Source organism: Pelophylax lessonae (assembly GCF_965119305.1).
Source record: "Pelophylax lessonae genome assembly, chromosome: 7".
NCBI classification, from domain to species: Eukaryota; Metazoa; Chordata; class Amphibia; order Anura; family Ranidae; genus Pelophylax; species Pelophylax lessonae.
This window is the reverse complement of record NC_138774.1, coordinates 122,256,738-122,270,008: the sequence shown is the minus strand read 5'-3', so window position 1 is coordinate 122,270,008 and position 13,271 is coordinate 122,256,738. Positions and strand designations below refer to the sequence as shown.

Below are 13,271 nucleotides of genomic sequence, written 5' to 3'. Positions count from 1 at the left end.
AATAAGAAGCTCAACCAGGAACAACTGGAGCTCGCCTAGAAAAAACCTACATCCTCAAAAGAGAAAAAAAAGTGGTCTTTAGACAGCAGCCTGCAAAACCTTGCGGCCAAAAGAGGCATCCAAAGATGCCAAGAAATCTACCTTGTAGAATTTTGTGAACGTGTGCACCGACGACCAAGACTTGCATTACTGATGCCTGATGGCAAAAAGCCCAAGAGGCACTCAGCGCTCTAGTAGAATGCGCCTTCACTGGGAAAGGAGGAACCTGACCCTTTAGTGAATAAGCCTGAATCACCGTCTGCCTGATCCATCTGGATATGGTCGTAGTAGACTTAGTCATTCCTTTATGAGGTCCTTCGGTAAGGACAAAGAGTCAGATTTCCTGAAAGATTCAGTAGCCGCCAGGTAAATGAATTGCCCGAACCACATCCAAAGAACGTAAAGCAATTTCCTTGGGATGCTTGAGCTTAGGACAGAGTGAAGGCAGCACAATGTCTTCATTCAAATGGAAATCAGAAACCAATTTAGGAAGAAACGACTGATTAGGTCGAAGCACCACTATCTGTGTGATCTATGGACCACTAGAAAAGGTGAAAGGCAAGACAACGCCACCAATTCAGACACCCTGCGGGCAGAAGTGACAGCCACCAAAAAGGCAAGATAATGTAAGCAAAGGAATCTCCCTGATGTTCCCAAAAGGAGATTTTTAAGAACCGATAAAACCAAATTCAGGTCCCACGGAGGTAACTGGGATCTCCTCGGAGGCGCCATATGATGCACCCCCTGAATTAAAGTGCGAATCAGGGCATGCATAGCTAAAGGACGTTGGAAAAACACAGCTAAAGCAGACACTTGGTCTTTGATAGTGCCAAAAGCCAAACGCTGTTCAACCCCTTGTTTAAGAAGAGTCAATACCCTAGCTACCAAAAACAAGTGAGGGTGCACTTTCAACGATTCACACCACAAAATGTACGATTTCCATGTAAATCGATAGATATTTTTGGAAGTAGACTTCTGGGCCTAGGAAATACAAAGTCAGAAAGACCTCTATCCTTCAATACCTGGCTTTCAAAAGCCACGTTGTTAAAGCCAGCAACTGTAAAGCAGGATGGAAAATCAGCCCCTGAAACAACGGATCTTCCCTGAGAGGAAGTCTCCAAGGAGCATCGGCAATCAACCTTACCACGTCTGCGTACCAAGACCGGCGAGGCCAGTCTGGGGCCACCAGAATGACTGGAATCCCTTCCACCTCTATTCTGAGCAGCAGCTTCGGCAGGAGTTTTAGCAGAGGGAACACTTAGATCAGCTGATACTGACCCCAAGGAGCCACCAGTGTGTCTGTGGTGTCAGTCAGAGGATCCCTTGACCTAGCCACAAACCTCTGAACCCTCTTGTTGAGTCGAGAAGCAAACAGGTCGACATCGGGTGTCCCCCCACCGAACACACAGGAGGTGAAACACCTCCGGATGTATGGACCATTCCCCCTGATCCAACACCCAACGTCTCAGGTAATCCACCCGCCAATTCTCCACACCTGGGATGTGTACAACAGAAAGAGCCGGGACAAACTTCTCCGCCCCATCCAGAATCTCGGCCACCTCTCGGGCCACCAAGACACTCTTGGTGCCCCCTTGATGATTGATGTACGCCACGGCCGTGGCACTGTCCGATTGAATCCGGACCGGGCAACCTTGCAGACGAGCCGTCCAGTGACTCAGGCAAAGCGTTATCGCACTGAGCTCCAAGATATTTATCGGCAGCTTGGACTATTCCACCCTCCAGGATCCCTGGGCCCAGATTTTCACAGGCAATCCACCCCAGCCTGACAGGCTGGCGTCTGTGGTTACCACCGTCCAATACAACAGCAGGAAGGACTTGCCTTGGCAAAGTGCTGAGGCATGAAGCCACCACATAAGAGCAGACTTTGTGTTGCGACTCAACCGAATCAAAGTATCCAAGGATTTTAAATCCTTTTTCCATTTTACGAAAATCTCCTTTTGTAAAGCTCTCGTGTGAAACTGAGCAAACTGAACCGCCTCAAAAGGTACCATCAGACCCAAGGCCCCCATACAAGTCCTCAGAGAGGACAGATTGTTTGCTAACAACCACCGGATTGCCCCCTGCACTTTTTGCAATTTGTTCAGGGGAAGAAAGGCCCTCACCAAAGCGTAGTCCAGAGTCAGGCCCAGATAATCCTATCTCATTTAAAGGTATCAGGGAAAATTTTTTGAAATTGATGTTCCAACCAAACTCTTGCAGTGTTCGGTCAGTGATCGTCAAGTCATTCAACAGGGCTGAGTGAGAGTCCGCCCTCAATAGGAGATCGTCCAGGTACCCCAGTACCGAAATCCCCCGTTGGCACAGTAATGCAAACATCGGAGCCAGCAACTTGGTAAAGACCCTGGGAGCGGAGGCCAAAGGGTAACGCCACAAATTGATAATGCTTCTCTTCTATAGCAAAGCAGAGAAAAAGCTGGTGTCCAGCGTAGATAGAGATGTGTAAATATGCGTCCTTGATATCTATGGAGGCCAAAAAGTCCTTGATATCTATGGAAGCCAAAAAGTCAGTTTCCAAGACACCTTTAAATAACTTCACCCATTCAGTGACGGTCTGTGACACCAGAGTGGTCACAAATATTGGTTTCAATATTGAGCCCGCTAACACATGTAAATGGCGGGACAGAGACTCAATCTGTCTATCAACGAGGTCTGTAAAGGCCGGGGAGTCTTCCACCGGAACCACAGTAGACTTATTCAGTCTGGAAACTGGATGATCCACCTTTGGTGGCACGGTTCACCGTGTGGAAACCTTATCCGCGAAGAGATAACTGTGTTTAAAGCGCTTGGGCACCACTAACATGTGCTTGATGCGCCACCGCTGTTCGTTGACAATATTGTCAAAAAGTTGCGGACAAAAGAGCACTTTGCCCCATTTCTGGGATTTGAGGGTGCCAAAAGACACCTGCGTTCCTGACACCGTAGACTCATCTGCCATTTTTAAAGTTTCTTGCACTGAAACTATAAGTGCTTCCACTAATGCGATTTCCCACGCAGCGGCTGACGAGGACATGTCCTCTTCACCATCAGAATGCGACTACACAGAGCCAATGGGTGGGGTGCGTCTGTGGTGGCCATATCTGCCTCCGAATCTGAGGATACAGCAGAGGGAGGCGAAGGCAAAGGGTGCTTACGGCTAGCTTTACTTTTTAACACTAAATCCACTTTTGACACCAGGCTTTCCAAAACTGCTGCAAAAGCTGACAGGAGCTGTGACTCAGAAGCTTCCGCAGCTGCACTGAGGGGGTCTGTAGATGAAAATTTTGTCCTGGGACTCCATTTACACTGAATTCACAAAGATTTAGTGTCACTTTAAAAAAGTCGTAAAAACGCGATCGCACCGCCGCACTAGCAGTACAGCAAGTCCCAGCCTAACACAGTGTTAGCAGTGTGTGTGAGGAAACCCACAAGAGACCCCAAAAAATGTTACCAAACCGATCAGGAGGCTTGCAGGAATGATCTGTACAGCAGAAAGAACGATCTGACACAGGAAGTGAAAAGCACTTGAGTCATGCCTAGAGCGTTCAGTGTCTGCCTGTGCTGTCCAGCACCGTGGACTACAAGAAAATGGCTGCCCATGCATTCCTATAGGGAAGATTTAGAAAATTGCTGCCCATGCATTACAATAAAGGATTCTGACATTAATGCATGGAAAGTCTACAGCAAAATGGCGGCCTCCAGGTTATGCCTGCAGGGACAGCAGCGAAAGCTTTTTCCTGCCTAGTGTCCTACTCCTGTAGGTGGCAGCATAACCAAATGGTCAAGAAGATATGAAGCTGCGTCTGTCGATGGACAATAGAGAAAGAACTGATTTCTATATTCAGTCATTGTTGCTTTACACAACTTGCTTCACGCTTTTGATTGACCATGCCTTTTGGTTTCTAACCTTCTGTATATGTTCACTGCATGTAAAGCATTATACAAATAAAAATATTATGAAAAACGCCACTTTGGTAATAGTTCTATACATATATGGCAAAGCAAACTGTCCATTACACTCAGAGGAAAGCCGAAATAAAACATGATTGCTGCATTATCTTTTGAGTTCTGAGTGGCCTGAGTCTTCTTTTCCAGTTATTACATATCCTGGGCCTGCCTCATCTTTTTTTTGTACAGAAACATTGAAAGTCTGCTAGGCAACTTCAAGCTAGGTTTATTGTACCTATCCTAAAACACATCTTAAAATTAGCAGTGCACTTTTGCCTACACCAGCACAATATCTAAAGGCACTGCCGTCTCTGACGGCTAGTCTCAGATGATCTGTGGTGGAGATTTGGTGATATCACTACTTATTCTGACAGTCTTTTGATATAAGGTAATCTATACCAGAAGTCTGGCAGTGCTTCTGTTTAATCCATTTTGTGGATCTGTGATTTCTGCACCTCTACTATTGCTTGACTATTCCCCCACCAGTTCCCAGATCAACCGTTATCAGAAGGGGCAAGCCTTACAAAGCCCTGCTCCCTTGACAACATGGATACCGCTACAGAGAGAAACAGTGCAAAAGAGGAATAATAAAATCTAATAAATGCATAAGTGATATATGTACCTTCAACATTTGGAACAGGGTCAGGGCCAGTCTTCTCAAAGTTTATTACAACTCCACTCTGAACCTTCTGAGCAAGAGATTCCAAACATTGGTTCAACACCCTCTGTCTCCTGACACAGTATGAACGACCTGGAAAATACAACTTGGTAAAAAAAAAAAAGAAAGTTCTTCTACTTCTACATTCACCCTGCATGATCTACTGCAGAAGTGTTCAACTTTTTGATTTGGTAACCGATCGCTGGCCACAATGAAATTAAATGGCTTAGAATTTCGAATTTGTTTTGAATAGCAAGAAGATTTTCCTACTGCAGCCACTTAATCCAGGCAGGAGGGAGGGGAGGAGAAGCTGTCTTTCAGCGGTTGCAGGAGAAAATCTTGAGAAAAATTCTGAGCCATTTAATGTCCATAGCATGTATGTTACCCAGGGTAGCCGCCGTGCACGGTGATGTCACAATCATAGTGACGTGGAATCCGACATGTTTCGCCCAATCAGTTTGGGCTTCTTTAGGGATGGTTGGAGCCAGTGTAGGAGAGCTTTTTCTAATCCCTTGAACTGACAGTACCAGCTTTTACCACAGGGTATCAACCTCACCATAGACCCCATGTACTTTCACAAACAGAAACCTGCACTGCATGTGCGGCCAATACAAAACAGATAGCCAGAGCAAACTGCCACAGATTAAGAGGAATAAAGACGTATAGAAAGGGGCAGGAAGGAAACTGTGATGAAGGGACACCCTGATTGAGCGAAACGTGTCAGTTTCAGTCATTCAACATCACTACAACTGTGAAGTCACCCCACATGGTGGCTGTCTTGGGTCACATACATGCTATGGACATCCATACAGCTCAAGTTTTTCGAAGTCTGTCCTTCACTCCTCTCGACAAGATGATCCTGTGAGACATTCAGCACCCCACATTGCCACCAGGAGCGCTGCAGAGATACTGCAGCATCCCTGTGTTCTCCTGCTTATGCCAAGAAGAGATGGCGTGATCATAGTGCAGTTGAGCGGCGGCTAGAATCTTCTTATACCAAACTCATGTCCCCACTGCTATTTGTTGAGCTGGCTATACTGCTATCTGCACAATGCTACTTTAGGTGCACTTGATAACTGTCTATAAGCTTGGATAATACAGTGGCAGTTTATCAACTTTTGTGTCCGTTTACACTCAGTGCACTGGATTTACCTGGAGTCTACATGACTGTTTACATTAAAGCTTCCAGTTTGATAAACACTGTCTGCCCTCAGTCCTTTTACATTACCCATGGGCCTCTCCGACTGAGGCTCAAGAGAGGTTTACCCGGCTCAGAAGTTTCTAAGCCTATATTCCAGTTGGTGTGGTGGACTTCCACCATTTTCACTCCTTTAGTCTGGGTACCTACGCTTGATCTTGCAGACAAGCACTGTCATAGTATATCTGTAGTTCTTTGAGATGTTGGCGTGTGTTACCTGTATGAGCAACTGCTGTATGTAGAGACAACCTTGTCTTTTTATCTAGGTGTGGTAAAGGGTAGTGGTTTTTAGCTCTGTTTTGTAAATAATATTTTTTTTACATTTTTCACTAATAAAGCCTGCTACTAAGACTGCATGGTCCCACATATAACTTCCTTTTTAGGCCTCTGTTTGCCCTGATTCTGTGGTCAATGTTCTTTGCTGAGTTATGGGATCACACCTCTGTATTGATTGGTGAGTCGGTGGTAGATATTTGGCTGGCTGGACTATTTTAGATCAACCATTTCGTTTATAGAGTATTGACCGATTTTGTAGTTCTTTTTGTGATTAACAGAAGACATGGTGGCAGCCTTATAAATCTGGCAACAAAGCCTTCATTCAGGAATGTCCAGGAAACTCCTACAGACCTGGTGGAGTGAGCATACTGTATATTAGTGCAGGAGGTCCCTTAGCCTTCAGGTTGTAAGCTCTTGAGATGTGTGGTCTAATAAATCTAGAAATGGTGGATCTTGAAACAGAATTTCCCTTGCGAAGGCCTGAGAGTAGCACAGACAGGGAGTCCATCTTCCTGACAGAAGCTGTAGCTTTTAGGTACCCTCTGATGGTTCTTTCCACATCCAGACAGTGAAAAAACAATCTCCTTTGGATGTATTAGGGCAGGGCACAAAGGAAGGAAGGATTATGTCTTTGAGGTGGGGGGCTGACATCACCTTGGGAAGAAAGGAGGGTTTTGGGTACAAGACTTTATGCTTGTGAAGAACGACACCCTTACAAGAGAACCACTTGCTCAGAGACATGTCTGACAGACGTGATAGCCACCAAGAAGACAACACTGTAGTAGAGTGCCTCCAATGGGAGTTTCCTGATTGGTTTAAAGGGTAGTTTCTGCAGACCAGAGAAGCAAACTGAGGTCCCAAGTTAGCACAGGGGGCTGTGAGGGTCGTCTAATCCAAGAAACACCTTGAATAAAGGTTTTTACAAGGTAAACCAAAGCCAGAGAATTTTGGGAAATAATTAACATGGCTGAAAAATGTCTCTTATGAGTACTCAAGGCCAACTCACTATTGTAAGAAGGCACAGCGAGAGAAAGTGGCTTTCCTTGCTTTCAGCAATGTGGGAATGACAGAATGAGAGATCCCTGTTCCTCAAGACCTGGGCTTCCACAGTCATGTGACTGAGAAGCAGAATGAAACAGGGGTTCCTGAAACAGCAGGTCTGACCTGTTTGAACAAAGCCAGGGGTCTCCTAGTAGTCCAGATATGTCTGTGTACCAGGTTCTTCAGGGCCAGTTTGGTGTAATGAAAATCTGTTTTTTTTCTCTTGCTCTATTCTGCATAGCAGTCAAGGCAGAATTTTCACTGGAGGAAAGAGATAAGTTAGCCTGAACTGAATCCAGGGGACTATCAAGACTTTTCAATGCCAGTGCTAGAGGATCTTTGGTCTTGGTCAAAAACAGAGGATGTGAAGAGCCGAGATCGCTGGAGAGTGTTGTTCTGTCATACTATAATAAGGCTTGCACAACTCCTGGTACCCCCCCCCCCCCCAATGACTCATGTAGGCCACAGCATTGGCATTGTCGGATGGCACCGTGATCAGGTGTCCCTGAAGAGGAGGGGTTCCATGGGCAGAGCCATTTTTATCACTCTGAGCTATAAAACGATGGGGAGCTTGGCTTCTTTGGGTGACCATCTTCCCTGAACTGTGAAAGATTTGAATACGGTTATCACCTTCCCCTGGTATGGTAGAAACTACTTGATTGGAAACCCACCAAGCTAGGGAGTTCCCTGCTTGGTTAGAAAGAAACATGGAAGTAAAAAAAAAAAGTGTGTCTGTTCTATGCCAACAAGAAGTTGTGTTGGATAGGCTTTGAACAAAATTAGGCAAATGGAACAGCCCCAAAATCTTGGCCGCCATGAGGCCCAGAACTCTCATGGAGATTCTCACATGAGGGTCTCTGACCTGAAGACCAAGCATGAGATCTGAGAGAGACTAGTTTGCTTTCTGGAACAAAAGACTTTTGCTTGGGCTGTGTCTAGAATGTGGCTCAAGTATTACAGGTGAAGGGAAGGTTGAAGAGTGGATTTTTGAAAGTTGATTACCCAATCAAAAGCCTGAAGTATCGGAATAGTTTGTGCGCACATTACTTTTTTAGTTGCAATGTTATTTTTGCATATTGTATTACATGTTACACATTCATATTCTTTGTAGGGCAGCACATATATTCAAATAGTTTGAGTGATCACTGATCAATTTTTTGCTTGCAGCTTTGTTTAAACAGTAGCTAGTGCATGTAATTTTATATGGTTCCTGTGAACGTTTGCAGATAGTTGGAAAGGAAAGGAGTTCTTCAGAGGAAGGTCATCTAGATACCCTGTGACCTCAATGCCCTGAGTTCTTAAGACAGCAAAGAAAGAATGCAAGCCCCTTTGTGAAGACTATGTTGCACTGCCATTTGGCCTATCTTCTGTTCTCAACCAGAAGAGTTTGTCTCCCCCCCCCCCCCCCCCCCAAAATACGATAACTGACCTAACTGATTCCATTGAAAACTTTGGAACTTGAAGGTACTTGTTTGGAGATTTTAGGTGCAGGCTAGCACAAATACCCCTGTTGGGTATTGGTACAATTAAAAGGTTTGAACAGAATCCTTGGAGCCTACTCTCCAAAAGGTACTGGAATGACCACTCCCTGAAACACAAGGTGGTTTGGGGCTTTCTGCAAATCTGACTGTCCTTGGGCAGTTTTTGGTAGATTTGAGAGAGAAAGAAGTGAGGGACTGAGGTTTTGAACTTATTTTGAAATTACAGGTTTGGATGCCCCTTCATCGGAAAGAGGGCTTTGGGGAAGACTTGGTGGGCTGTGTGCGCCAAGTCCTATGCTGAAAGAAAGGGCTGAAGGCTTAGAAGTTGAAATCTGGGTGGAGTGTTAAGGTGCTCTTTGTTTTGAGGTGGTATCAGCCCCCAAGAAGGGGGATTTTGGGCCTTCCACTGTGGAAGAATCTTTCTTCCTGTGACAGCCCTGAAGAATTTGTCAAGGGCCTCACCAAAGAGATGTCCTTCCTTTAAAGAGCATATGTGTGAGGTGTCTTTTTTACAGACAGATACAGCTGCCTAGGCTTTTAGCTACAAGATTTCCCACATATGGACAAAAAATAAATGAAAAAAGAGCCATTCTGGAAATGTTTGTCATGACTTGTTCTAGGGCATGAACACAAAAGAACAAAGCAGAAGAAAAGGTTTCTAAGTACTGTGCCAAAGTATGATCCTGGAAGATGGGATCCTGTTCGTTGTACACTGCCCTAATCCAATTAGCTGTGGTTTGACAGACAAACTGTAGCAATAGCAGATTGCAGAGCTGGGCATACAAGAGCAAAGGGAACCTTTAACAGCATCTAAAACTTTCTGTTAGCAGAATCTTTGAAAGAACATCTTTAGTGGGTACAAGAAGCTGTTTGAGACTGAGATGGCAGGGTCTACCACCTGAACAGACAACTGTTTTGAGAACTCTTCCTTCACTGGATAGAGTTTGGCAATGATTCTCAGAGGGGTGAAAATCTTTTCAGGAACAACTCAATCATCACAACTTACTCATTCTATTTGTTGAAAAAAGAGGAATGTCTTTTTAGACTTAGCACATCCCTTAGTGCCCAAAGGGGCATAGCAAAAAGCAGAATCAAGTGTGACAACGCCAAGGCTTTTGCGCACCTTAGAAGCGAGCATATCAACAATGGCAACTATAATGTGTAAAGCTTTAGCATCCAGTGTATAAAAGCCTGTGTGTGAGAAATCTTCTGCAGCTTCCTTTATCGCCTCCAAGTTCTCTTAATTCCCCTTGATGTCTGCATCTTCTAAAGGAGGCATTTCACTTTTGTACTGCAGTAAAGTTGGTGGAGGTGGAGAAGGGGCCTGATGCTTTTGAGCCCTGGACAATGATGGCTGTATTAAAACCTGCTAGTTGTCCCAGAAATTGTGACAGTTGCAAACAATTTGATCTTAGTGAGGTAGGCCACGCATTGCATGCCTGGGATAGAGCTAGAATTGAATGCAGAGACCGGTGTTAAAATAGGATTCCACCATTGCCATCAGTAAAAATATTCCCTTTTAGGCCCCTTTAACACTGTCCGTCTGGACGGACGGACTCCGTTTATCTCAGCGGGGGATCAATCCGCCAATCCACCTGTGTGACAGTTCCCCATGCATCTCTATGATGGAATCGGATGGGAACGGACCGTCGGTCCGCTCCCATCCGATCTGATGGACAGATGGAAAATAGGGTTTACACCTGTCCAGATTTGACAGATCGGATCGGATGTCAGTGGACATGTCTCCACTGACATCCGATGCCTCATAGGGATGCGTGGGGGGACCGTTCAGATCCGCTACAAAAAACAGGCGGATCTGAACGGTCCGCCTGTGTGAAAGGGGCCTAATGGTACTCCCAAAGTAAGGTGCAGAAATAGGGTAAGTGTGTCTGTCCAGGTGTCGACCGTCCTGTAACAATGTTTTCATTGGAAAAGGGTGGGAGTAAGCACCTGTATACCTTCTAAAAGGCTCTAGGCCAGTGGTTCTCAACTTCTGTCCTCAGGACCCACTAACAGGCCAGGTTTGCAAGATAACTGAAATACATTACAGGTGATATAATTTGCTGCTCAGTGATTGCAGTATTCTAGTCTGCATCTCCCGAAGGTAATACTTAAAAACTGGCCTGTTAGTGGGTCCTAAAGACAGGAGTTGAGAACCACTGCTCTAGGCAGAGATGGCAGTAAACTGTGCAACTTGTGGTGTGATGCAACACTTGGCCATCCACCTGAAACAAAGCTCTGAATAGTGGACTTTAGCTCCAAATTTGAAAAGTTAAACACTGTACAAATAAATTGGTTTTAAGTACATGCAGGATTTCCTGATAGTTTTAACGTAATATGAAATACTATTCAGGCCCTGGCTCCCCGCTATCCATAGCCCGTCTACACTAGGAGCCTCCTTTACTCCATTCTGTTTGTTTGTGGGATTCGGTCAGATTCCCTGCAGGTCTGATATCCCCCCCCCCCCCCAAATTTACCCTTGCTTCTCCTCCAATGCCCACTATTTTTCCTGGGGCTTGATAATCCGAGACATTTTTCCTGGTGCACTGACAATGGGTTTGTGAACATTTACTCAAATCTTACCTCCACTAGGATATCATTTGACACCCTTAGATCCCCTCATAACATTCCTTTATGAGAGTATTCTAGGTACCTACAACTTTGTCATTTTATTTAACAGCTCCTGTGCTCCCAGTCCACCCCTTACGTGCTCACCCCATTTGAGTCTCTTTGTAGAGCCCGGCCTCACTCCCCTGGCCTTATTTCATTAATTTATTCTTCAAAAACGTTTTCCAGAAGGCCACCATTGCGGCCCTAATATCTCCAATGGGAAAGCAAATTGGGGAAGCAACTGGACCCAGAGGACTGGCAGATCATGACCCTAGCGCTTTCTAAAAGCTCTAAAAATGTATTTCTATCGGAGAATGCCTATTAAAGTGTACAGAAGGTACTATACACCAGGCTGGCTGACTTCATACCTGCTTATTCTCTGCTCTGCTACAGAGGATGTTCACAGGTGGGCACAATGGCACACATCTGGTGGACTTTGCCGAAAGTGTGCAGACTATGGGTTAGGGTCTATGCTCTTCTTTACACTTTACTTCCCACTGATCTCAAAAGAGACCCATACGAAGCTCTTCTCTGTAAAACGATTATTGTACTGCTTCATCCGGAACCACAACTGGCCCTGCATCTATTTACTGCAACCAAATTAACGATTGCGAAGGCTTGGAAAACCTCCATACTCAGTTTTGAAGCTTTCAAAACCCGTATGACATCAGGGTTTATGAAAAACTGACAGCCATATTATCAGACACCCATGAAAAATTTATTCGGGTCTGAGAACCCTGGGATTGCCCATGCCCAGCCCTCTCAATTTGATAACAGTACGGATTTAGTGATCCTCCTATGTGAACCCTGTGGGACTCTTCTTTCCTTTTTCTCTCCGCTTCTACTTCTCCGCCCCTTCTGCCTTACTGCTTCTGCTCATTTTACAAGCTTATCTGGCCACCAGGCATTTTCCTAGTTTGGATTGGTATGATCTTTGCACCCTTTTTTGTTTTGTTTTATTTGCTGTTGACTTTGTTTATAAAGCACGCCCCAGTTTAACATTAAAGGGGGTTTCTATACTATGGCATGAACCCAGCACTGTCTAGAGATTTGTATAGGGATGGACCACAACCATGGACCTGTATACCAAGTACCAAGGTGACCGCCCAAGTACACGCCAAAGCAGCAATACAGGCTACCCACACAGTGTGGGGTTTGGGGTACGACTCCTAAGGTTATACCAAGGTTGAATCAATCTGGATGCACTGTTTTTATTGTTGTACTAGAAGACAGTAAATAGCGGATTGAAAAATCTGAAGTAAAATAATAAACTAGTTAAGCCGAAAGCAATTTCTCCATAGGGGAGAAGCGGTCCATCCTCTTAGGACACCAGCAAAATACTAAGGACTCATGGAGTAGGGTTAGATTATAGGGGGCGTCTCCTCAAAAGCTTTGCCATTGTTTAATCACTTGATGGTATCAGCCTATGACCTAGAATCTATGAATATCAAGCTTTCGCTCTCAATATTGATCATATCAGATACCTTAAACATTAAGTCTGATGTCACTATAGATATTTTTTTTAAAAAGCATCATCTACCTGCAGGCCAAATTGGGATCCTCTTTTCATTCATGGGGGCCAGGGGTTTAAAAACTTGCATAAACTCAGAGTTGAGGCTTACACAGGGTTAAGGATTTCCTCCACTCAGATCTGTGCAATTTATTCTGGGAGGCAGTCACATGTGTTTGTTTAGTATGACTTTAAAGTGGTTGTTAAGCCACTACTATAAAATAATCGAATCCCCTCTGTAATATAACACTAAGTGCTTCTGTGCCTGTCTTATAGAAAAAAATATGTGATTCTTACCTATGTGAGAGCGTCTCTTGGTGATCAGCTGATCCCTTGGCTCTCTTTTCTGCCCACCTGACAGCTCCAATGGGCAGGCCTGAGCACTGCAGCTGACGTCAGCCAGGGAGGAGGGAAAGAGAGGAGAGAGAGAGATAGAGCCAAGCGGTCACTTGATCGCCGGGAGCCGCTGTGATATAGGTACAGATCACATATTTTTTTTATAAGACAGGCACA

The 13,271-nt window shown here is 44.9% G+C and overlaps 1 protein-coding gene across 2 annotated transcripts in view; it reads right to left on the bottom strand.

The window, feature by feature from the left end:
• Window positions 1–13,271, bottom strand: part of LOC309560003 (integrator complex subunit 6-like) — a 227,018-nt gene that overhangs the window by 88,131 nt on the left and 125,616 nt on the right. For both annotated transcript variants that reach the window (XM_082263487.1, XM_082263488.1), the window contains exon 6: window positions 4,607–4,735. In XM_082263487.1, the coding sequence (XP_082119613.1) occupies window positions 4,607–4,735 (129 nt within the window). The remainder of the gene's footprint in view (window positions 1–4,606; window positions 4,736–13,271) is intronic.